At 33.1% G+C, this 10,907-nt stretch overlaps 1 protein-coding gene across 2 annotated transcripts; it reads left to right on the top strand.

The window, feature by feature from the left end:
* Positions 1 to 2,841: 2,841 nt before the first annotated feature.
* LOC118746440 (3 beta-hydroxysteroid dehydrogenase/Delta 5-->4-isomerase type 2-like) lies at positions 2,842 to 9,898 on the top strand. Of its 2 annotated transcripts, XM_036480291.1 has the most exons (5): positions 2,842 to 3,094; positions 8,128 to 8,314; positions 8,383 to 8,829; positions 8,967 to 9,119; positions 9,194 to 9,898. In XM_036480291.1, exons 2-5 carry the CDS (start codon positions 8,149 to 8,151, stop codon positions 9,631 to 9,633), a joined length of 1,206 nt encoding a protein of 401 aa, XP_036336184.1. In that variant the 5' UTR covers positions 2,842 to 3,094; positions 8,128 to 8,148; the 3' UTR covers positions 9,634 to 9,898. The 2 variants fall into 2 exon arrangements, with proteins under 2 accessions (XP_036336184.1, XP_036336185.1); XM_036480292.1 differs by lacking the exon at positions 2,842 to 3,094 and having other exon boundaries at positions 8,094 to 8,314.
* The last annotated feature ends 1,009 nt before the right edge of the window (positions 9,899 to 10,907 follow it).

The raw sequence follows: 10,907 nt of genomic DNA, 5'->3' as shown, positions 1-10,907 counted from the left end.
TATGCAGTTTGACTATTTTCAATTAAATCTAATTCTTTGTATTGCACGCGCCCCACGTTTTCCGTTTTCAATCTCATAAATTGTTTAGATTGATTTTTGCTAAAATTTTTGAATCAAAAATTATCAAAATAAATTCTATGGGACTTAGGAATATTATTTTCTACTTTTTAGTCCATTTATAAAAGCGTGGTATATTAACCAGTTTTTATTTTATTTTATTTATTTATTTTTATTAAATTTGTAATGACACTGAAATATCATAAAAATCCATATGATTTTAAGAAGACGTGGTCCCCACCCTATCACTTTAATAGGTAAAAATTACATAAGGTTACAGAAAAAAGAATTTACGACCTGCCACATTTGACCTCAAGTAAAATTTTCTGCTGAAACAGAATATGAAGTCAAATATAAAAAAAGTATACAAGTTTTTGAGATAAAGCAAATTTTTGTTTGTTTGGAAATATGAAAATAAATTTACTCACTTAATAGATTTAAGTTAATTGGCCAATCATAAATTTCCTTTTACATATCATCGTTTAAAGTACAAAAATGCTTATCGTCATTCTGCAAAACCGCGTAACTGACATTTGCTGCCAAAAAATGGATTTGCTCTTGGCTCAATCCTTATTCATTCGTGCAGACCTAAACTAGCCAGAAATGCGATTGCTTTATAAAAAAGAGCGATTTTGAAATATGAGTACTCTCTAGAAAGTAATTTATGCAACATACACATACGCGGTTTTGCATTTTGTTGTACTTTAAACAACGATATGTAAGTGAAGCTTATTAAATTCTCCTTCATCTATGTTTGCCAGCAGCATTTTCTAACTGGATTAGCGGTTCAGGAGCTATTCACTGATTTATCGGCTGTGTTGCGTAACTTAAAAAAAAATAAAAATTTTTTGTCAACTCTTAATAAATTTTAATCACAAATTTGTATGGAAAATTTACGTATATATTTTTACTAGGGTAATCGATTATTCGATTTTTTCTAAAACCGGTTTTCGAGTTATTCGAATAAATGCAATTTGAAAAAAGCCCTCTCTAAATGTATTGTAAAAAGTAAGAAGAAAATAATTTTATTATAGTTGACATGTTTCAGATAATGTTTTATGCGTCAAAGAAATTAATACAATAAAAAGATCAATCATTTTATTGGCGTATCGCTGGGCTCACGTTTTTTTGTCGAGTGTTGCTGGTTATTATAATAAATAACTTTCAATTTAATAACACAAAATTTTAATATTCGAATGGGCGTTCGCCTATAACTTACAATTCTTTTTTCACTATTTACTGACATTGTAGAGAGTTTTGCATACAAGACATACATAGAGTTAGATGCGGTTTTTAGCGAATTCTTAGTCTTTCAAAGATCTTGCGTAGTTGAAAAAATTAATTTAAGCTATGAGGAAATATAGATGAAGTTCTTAAATAGTGGTTTTTCAATAATACACTCAAACGAAGCAACCTGAGAAGATCTTAAGCATAAAGTTTGCTTCCTGTCGCAAAGAGAGAAACCGGCCTCTAATTAAAATTTTTTAAAGTGAACTGCATATTAAAATAAATATTAAAACGAAATGTATATAATTCTTTGACTATTTAAACCCTGAAGATGGAAATTATCTTATTATTGCTATTCAAAAATGTTATATATATGTATAAAATAATTTATTGGCTTCTGTGTACACTGATGTGTACATTTATGTTAAAATGAATAACACCTATATTTTTGAACTAAGTTTTATTTACATATATACATGAATGTTAGTAACATATAATAATTTTGCTTTGAATAAAAATGCACTGGAAAGTGCTGATTTCGCGCATAAAAATCTGGCAACCCTAGTCAGAAATAGATGCCTAAAATGGAATAAGACTTTTGAAATTAGGTACGGCTTTCATCTAAAAGAAATTTAGATAAAGTAATTTCAAAGTTATTTGGATTAACAGTAAAGCAATTATCGGACCTAATAAATATTTGAATCTTTTGGGATCAACTGATATATTTCTTAATTGTTAAAAACCTCAATCTTGCCCTTTTATAAACTACTATAATATATAAACTAATTTTTTTTTTTATATTAGAAGCAAGAGATATTAATATGCATCCTTTCGAAAAGGTTTAAGGTCCGTATTTTATTTTCCCTCATTTATATTTAATGAAAGCCAAATTGGCTACGTCAATCAGGCACCGAAATCGGATTGCATTCAAAGTGTTGCGCAACACTTGAAGAAAATGGCTATATGTACAAAATTTCTTCCCTCTCCTGTGACATTTGTAAATGTGGACTTTTGTGCCACTTTTCACACTAACCTAGCAATGTATTTCAATTAATTGTTTGCCTAAGAATGTCTCCGGGTCCAATTGTCACAGGTCGAACTTCTTGTCGACTAGTGCTACCAACACAGTATCCACTTTCAGAAACACACCATGGTTTATCTGCTTGTAAAAATGCTGTTGGAGAGTATTATTTCGAGCCCTAACCGCCAAAATAACGTAAGCGACATTTTTTTCAAAATTTTCTTTTTGATGCAGAAATATTCCTAGAGCATCTAGATGTAAGTAATTCTGCATCAAAAAGAAAATGTTGAAAAAAAATGTCGCTTAAGTTATTTTGGCGATTAGGGCTGGGTTTGTTAGGATGAATATTATGAAACAAGTAGCATGGATTTCTCAAAGTGCAAGCGACAATGAAGCGTTCGTTGTACATTGATAACATTTGATAGCTTTACACGGATGCGGCGAGTTGATCTCTCTTCAAATGAAGCAAGAGCAACATAAGTGTGCGAGCCAAACACTTTTTAGATTTTAATGGTTTTGGCTGCTCCAGATCAACAGCTCATTTAAATACAAAGAGTATGGATTGAGCGCGACATTTATTATCGAGCACTCTGGGCCATGGCTATAACCCAGAATAGCTAAGTAGTCACACAACAACACGCAGTCAGCTGGCCGACCTATTCTCTGTTTATAGCCAAGCTTAGACGTTGAATTCCAGCGCTTTGCCGTTCAGTTGAAGACAACCACTCAAGCAGCTCAAACGTGCGGAATAGTAAAAAAATCTACGAAGAAATCAAGACTGTTTTAAAGGTACGAATTAACTTAGAAGGTAAATTTAAATATTTTAAGTTAATATGTTTATGTATACGAATATACAATGTGGATATTTGAGGTGTTACTTCATAGCAACAAGCAGATTTAATGAGCGATTACATCAGATGTACTTGCTAATAATGAGCCCTTAGTGTATTTCATTACTAAGTAAGTAACAATAAAGGCAACAATTCAGCGTCATTAATTTTTTTCGACTACGTGAGAAAAACCAGTTTTAGTGTGATTTTCATCAAACAATCCATACAAATGGATGGATTTATGTACATAGATATATACATACATACATACCTATGTTGGTATTTCTAAAGCCGCGAAATTTAATGCATGTGTACGTACGTATGCGCAATGAGTGTATTTTACGAATTTTGTTTATATGCACTTTCGGCCTTTTGAAACTTTTGGCCCTGGCCAAGTTAGTTTGGCTATATGACGACTCATATTATGAGGCGAATAAAGCAAGTTTTGATAAAACAAAAAAAGAATTTAACGTGAAAACCAATAGAGCACAGCGTCAAGCAATGATATTTGCCGGAAAACGATTTGGTAAATTTAAAAGCTTACCAGTGAATTGTTGAATGTGACCTTAGTTTTTCAAAAAGTCTAGAATGTATTTCAAGTGCATATAAAATAAAAGTAAGGATGAAAGTACGTATGTACATATGTTTATCTTTTGTACTTACATATATATGTAGCACTAATGGTTAGGAAGTAAAGTTTATACCTAAAACAAAAATATTTTCCAATAAGTTTTTATTAGTTACTATTAACATTAGGATGTCTCACTAAAGTGTTGCTGCTACTTCAGGCGATCCATTGCAATACAAATATTTTGCAGGTCTAAATAAATATTAAAGAAAAATGATTCGCTATAATGTTTTTTTGAGAGCAATCGCGTAACCGAAACTGGATTTCAAGTTATGTATCTTTAAAAAAATACCAACATTTTCTTCGTCCAAAATACTTCGGCTGAAGAGTAGCCATTCGAGGGCGGTAAAAATATGTGCTTTTGATAAAACAATTTATCCAGAGCAATTGCCATGGGCTTTATGAATAAAAATTTAGTAAATTTCTCGATTTATTCAAATAAATTCAAAAAAAGGTCGGAAATTAAAAAAAAAAACAATTGCTTAGTTTTTATTCATAAAGCACAGAAGAATATACATAAACAGAAGAATATTCACGCTGATATTTAAATAATCTTTTTATCAATCTTAGCGATTTGGGCTTAGATTTCCTATAATGGACCATTTCCTATATCACCCAAAGTATTACGGATTTTTTAATGAAATTCGCAGGGGGTGTTGAGGAGGTGCTCAATGACCGATATCATCAACATTTTGTGTACAAATGCTAATAGTTTTTAAGTTATTCGTTGTTAAAATTTCCCCACTGCTTCACAATTATTTTTTTATAAACACTGCACTAATCACTTTTCTTTTGTATTAATACACCATCCTTTCTGCATAAACAAATGGATGCACATCTTTTTTCACTAAATATTTAGCCATTAATGCTTATAAAAGTGTTCTTAAAATATTTTTCTATTCTCAAAGAATAGTAAACACACAATTGTTCAGCGACGGCCGCCATGAATTAGGTGCCATATCGTTGAAAATGTTAATAGTTCTTTTTAGCCAAAAATACTTTGTGATGCATTACGGGATTGAAGGCTAAAAGGAAAATATTAATTTTACGGTCTTATTTATGCACATATATTTAAGAGTTTCTTTTAAATCGGCGCTTTTTTCTAAAAAATCCAATACTTCCATATATCTTGAAAATTTTTAATAAAAAATCGCGCGATTTTTTATTACAATTTTTCGCCTGCGGCGCTTTTTTCTAAAAAATCCAATACTTCCATATATCTTGAAAATTTTCAAAATTTTTATCAATTCTTCCATATATAGTGAAAATATCCAATAAAAAAGCTATATCATATATGTACATGTCCACTTTATTATTTACGTTTTCGTTGATTCCCTTTTCAGTACTTTTTTTTACAAATTTTTTGTGATTTGTGGCAGCACCGCAATTTCAGTTCACTCGATGTACAAAAGAAAATGTGAGGTTAAATTGCACTTTTTTTACAACTTTAACAACGAATTACTTAAAAACAATAAGCCTTCGGAGGAGGGGGGGGGGTTCAGATTTAGAATCACAAAAAGCCGCTCTAAACCCCCTCATTTTTTTTTCAAAGCCTGGTCCATTATTGGAAAATTTTCCCGCGATTTGTTTAATAACAAACAGTCTTGCGCATTTTCTTCCAAAAGAAATTCTTGTTGATATGGAAAAAGTCCAAAACGCCGTGAACAAAAAAAAAAATTAAAAAAAAAATAAAAACCAATGCGATTTTGTCGTCGTTCAAAACTTGCACTTATTTTACTAAAATTTCATAAGACTTGTTACTGCATATCCAAAAATTAATCACCTGAATTTCTAAATTCTGTACAAAGTTTAAAAGCTAAATTTATATGGTTCTGGTAAATGCATGAACCATATTATTATAAAAAGATAACACAAAAATTTTAGTTTGAAAAACATTGTAAATATTAAAAACAATGGTCGACTTTTTGGTGCTTTATCACTACTGGGTAAAGTGGATTTCCGCTTAGGTGGATCTCCGCCACTCTTGGAAAAATTACGGATATATCTGAACCGAAACGTCGTCGGTTTAAAAGAAAGGGACGTAGCTGCACCATTTTTCAGTTTAGAAAAACAAGCTGATGAGATTGATCTAGCGGCGAATGAAGACTAGACTAGGTACCTGCTGGAAACATAAAAAAGAGTCAACGCGTTTCTGCCTAGGATCCAGCATAAACACTACCAAAAACGTCAGCCTGAAGATCAATCGAAGTATAGCTCTTGCAACAGGTGCTATTTTGGGCTCGGTAGGCACTTGTAAAGTGGAACCCCCTCTCGACGAACTAAAATTGCGCTCTTCAAGTCGCTCGTCATGCCCGTTTTTCGAACAAATATTAGAAGGCTTTGTGCGCTTTCAATAGAACTAACCTACGCAAGATCTACGGCACTGTTCACGTATAGGAGATGATAGAATGATGTGATGAACTGTAGGAGCTTTATAACGACATGAACATAGTTAAGCGCATAAAAATACAGCAATTGTGCTGGCTTGGACAAGTTGTACGCATGTATGATGACGCTCCCGTGAAAAGATCCTTCGACTCCACACCCATGGGTGGACAACGAAAGCAAAGGCGCCCACTAACAAAATGGAAGGACCGAGTGCAGAAGGATCTTTCTGCACTCGGGCTGAGCAACTGGAGAGAGGCAATTAGAGAAGCTTTTTGGTCTCGGCCTAAACTGACAAATGGTTGTTATGCCAAATAAGAAACCTGAACATTTCTAAAACGAGAGTTTAGCGCTCTTTAAGAACAACAACCCCCTCCTCGAATTAAGCTGTGGCCCCGCCAAGCCGTCATACGGCAGAAAAAATTCATTGTAAGCAACTTAGTCCTGGTACGAAAACTTCAAAGTCTCGTTCTCACAAAAGTTTTACGAGTCGAGAACTTACACTTAGCAAACATCGAGCGGCTGCTGACCTCTAGTAAAAAGCTAGTTCTAATGCCCCTGGAGATAATTTTGAAAAGTTGTAAGGCCAGTTTTGATCATTCACATTTTTCCTTTATAAAACACTCCTCCTTATATTCAAATCTCCAAAAGAAATGCATAAGATATGTGGATATCATTTCCAAACTCGAAAACAATTTGATATTTCGCTACATTTTACAAAGTGGTTGTATCAAACTAGTTTTGGGCGCCTTTGAAGGAGAGGATAACTTGCGACTTCTATTCAAATCTTATTGGGAGAAGAGAAAATACCAAAATCAGTTAATGGAGAATAAAATGTGGCAAACAGTGGTGCTTTCAGAAGGAGAGCTCTCATATCAGCGTCAGTCGATAATCGATTCAAAGGCTCTTATCACAAGCTATCACTTTTTAAAATCTTGATTCAACGATTCAAATTCACGTTTTCGAAAATATGACAAAAATATAGCAAAAATCTGACTGCACATATGCATATACAGGGTGTCCTAGACCGCCAGTGTACCCTCTCTAAAATTGGGATATATGTTTTTTTTTTGTTGAAAAACCGTAAAAATTTGAGCTACCAAATTGGGGATGCTCTTTTTTTTTGGTGGTATTACCGACTTCTGCATTCGACCGTAAGTGAATTAATTAAACTTAAAAAGTGTTCATCGAAATTTCGATTTTTTAAATTAGATTTCTTGGAAAAATTTCGAGTATATTTATATAATTTCGAGTATTTTGTAGGCCTTTAAACTTTATTATAATTTAAAATTTTTTTTTTTTTAATTTTTGAGACTTTGTTGTGTGCGCATTTTCTTCCATATAAAAATAAATTAGGTTCATGCGTTGTATGGAAGAAAATGCACACGACCCCGACAAAAATAATACTAGATATCTCTCTAAGGAATCTAATTTAAAAAATCGAAATTTTGATGAGTATTTCCTAAGTTATTTAAATAAATTTTTGTGAACTTTATGCAAGCTTTGAAACTGTTATTCATGCCGTTTCTGATACACATCGACTCATGTTCTAAGTGAAAATTATCAACAATAAATAATGAATAAAAGTTGCCAGCAACATAATTTTGAATTTTACTGCTATTATTTCACTCGCAACTGTATATACATAATTTTGCTACATATTCGGTAGGTCACTTTTTTCTCGAAAGTGCCTTTTTCAACCTCTAAATGGCGCTCGAATTTAAAATGGTCCCGGACTTCTGAAATCAGTGAAGATATTTTTATTGCAAAACGAAAAAATTTGAATTATCAAGTCGGGGAATGCTCTCGCTTTTGGTCGAATTGCCGACTTCCGGTTTAGATTCTAAACATTTACATATGTATTTTCCTGCACGTCTCCATACTAATGTGACCTTAATACTGATTGTATTACTTTCACTCCATTTCAGCACTTTTATATCTGATTAGCAAATTTGAATCTAAAAATTGAACTGTTACAGTATTACGAAAATTTGGCGAATATGGCATCAACAAGTCTGGACAGTGCTGGTGGTGAAGTGGTTTTAGTCACTGGAGGTAGCGGTTTCATAGGGCAACATTTGCTCATACACCTTTTACGCGAGCGATCCAATTTGGGAATCAAAGAAATACGTTCGCTGGATATATTGCCTTTTGAAAACAAAATTGGTAGGCATCAAGGAAACTTTTTTATTTTATTGATATGTTTTATACCCATATATATGTACATTATGCAGATATACCTCAAGCTGAGGAACTAAAAATTTTCGTTGGAGATTTTTGTGAACAAAAGTCGATTGCGGTGCAGGACGCTTTCAAAGATGTAAACTGTGTTTTTCATTGTGCTGCACTTGTCAGTATTGAATACCCGCCAGATTTCGCAGAGCTAGATCGCGTTAATGTGAATGGAACCAGTGCGATTGTCGATTTATGTGTGCAGCACAATGTGAAAAGGCTGGTGTATACCAGCTGCGCGTCGGTTTGTCTGGTCCCCTTCAAAGGATACAGCACTTTCACAATTGTTATCAACCAAACGGAGTCGAAGGCTCTGACGCCCACTTTTAATGCGCAGGACACAACAGATTTTGACAAATCGTTTTTGATACCAGGATACACTTCGTCGAAATTGCGGGGGGAAACAATTGTTTTAAATTCAAATGGAGCGCTACTTAGTAATCAAAAAGGTACGAATTACATACATATATTAGCAAATTTTATAGAATGTTAATTACCTATAAGTATATTTACATTTTCTCATTCACATGAAACGATTTATATATTTACGTACATAAATAAAATTGAACATCTGTATATTTTTCAGACTATTTGGAAACTGTGGCCATACGTCCGCCTCTTACTTATGGCGAGGGCGATATGAAATTCGTGCCGCAAGTTTTTGAGTATTTGTCTGGTCGCGGCTTTAGCTATCCGCGCATCGCTGGAGCGGGTGGCAAACAACAACTAGTCTATGCGGGTAAAACCCTTTTGAATCAGTATTTTTATAATGTAGAATTATATAAATCACTTTCTTTCCGCTTTAAAATACAGGTAATGTGGCTTGGGGACATCTGTGTGCATATAAAACGCTTAAAGCAACACCAAAAGCTATTGCCGGACTGCCAGTATTCATTACCGATGACACGCCCATTAATGATGTGACTAGATTTATACAAAAAATGGCACTATTGGGTGGACAGTTCAAGGTCAATTTGACCTTTTGGTACCTGCCTCATTTTCTTTTCTTCATTTTGTCCTTTCTCGCAGAGCTTTTCATACAGCTGCTTTACCCAGTTACGAAATTTAAACTAAAACATTCTCTTCGCGCAATTGGGTCCTTCACAGCTTCAGTATTGTTTTTTAATCGTTTGCGCGCCTCTATACATATGGACTATGTGCCGTTAATTGAACCGGAAGAAGCTGCGCTGCAAAGTGCGCGTTGGTATGCGCAGTGGTGGGAAAAGCATTCAGCCGAAAAGCGGAGAAAATAGAGAGTTAAAACACTACAAAAACTAAATATGTGTAATTGTATATGATTTTCGAGCATTTTGTTATCTTGCCGTAGGTTAGTTAAATTTTGTTAAATAAAATTGTTGCATATGAACTAAATATAAAGGGCAAAGTAGTCCGTAAATGTAGCTAGACCTGATCGGTTGCTATTTTATTATATAGCGCGTTTCAAGCTCAGAAGAAAGTTCGACGTCGAAGAGCCTTAGTCACAAACGACACCCGAGAAATTTCGAAATCGTCTCCAAATCCTGCTTAAAATAAATGTATTTACGCGTATCAAATTGTGATTGTTTTTATTTAATTTTCTATACTAACTATATTTCCGTGGCATATTTGTAGGTATTTTATTGAAAAATTGAATGGCAACATGATTCTCTCACGGCTCTGGTTGCACTTGAAATTCAACCTAGAAAACAAAAATCTAATATAATCTAATCAAAGTTTCTAAGTGAAGTTTTTTTTTTGGGTTTTCCAGTCAAGTCAAGTCAAGTCTAAGTTTTGCATAACTGAGCTTTGAGCTTTAAAGCTGAAAGTATTAACCGAATTCAAACACAAAAACTCAGAGGTATTCTATTGAATCAGTTTTAGTAATATACTGGCATAATTTCTGGAATCCTTGTACTTACGAAATCGCCTCAAACTGCAGTGCCGTTTAGAAAGAAAAACAATTATTTGTCAAATGTATTTCCTTGAACAATGTTCATGGCTTTATTGTGGTAATTCTTTTATGGATTCATGTATTAATTTAAATCATTTTTTTATATATGTACTTCATAGAATTGTTAATTGCTTATATCTAGAGTTCTCTTTTAACTTTAATTTCGATTTTTCTTTGTGTATTTCTGTTATATTTTATTTTGTTTTAAAATCGCAATCATCCAATAATTGTTCATTAATAATATTATTTTTCCTTAGATTATGCTTACATTCATTTTACTGTATCCTTTTCCTCCCATTTATCTTTATGTTGTGTTTATATATTTTGTTGCTGTTGCTGCTTATACACATTGACCATTTTTCCTATCATTTTAACACAATTTATTTGCAATTAATTTTATTTACTTATTTCCAAAATTCATATTTTTTCGAATTCAGTTGTTTTCCTTCGTATTTGTATTTTTTATGTAAATATGTATGCATATTGGTATTGTGTGTGGGGCTTTTTGCTATTCCCAACCTTCTAAACTACCAACTTTCCATCAAAATCTCATTATACATGCATCAATGTTCATTTTGGGGTGATTATTCTTATTTT

The sequence above is a fragment of the Rhagoletis pomonella genome, unplaced genomic scaffold (genome assembly GCF_013731165.1).
Source record: "Rhagoletis pomonella isolate Grant_MI unplaced genomic scaffold, Rhpom_1.0 Rhpom_scaffold_00010, whole genome shotgun sequence".
Lineage (NCBI taxonomy): Eukaryota > Metazoa > Arthropoda > Insecta > Diptera > Tephritidae > Rhagoletis > Rhagoletis pomonella.
The sequence above is the reverse complement of the archived record's forward strand: the minus strand, read 5'-3'. Positions and strand labels throughout refer to the sequence as shown.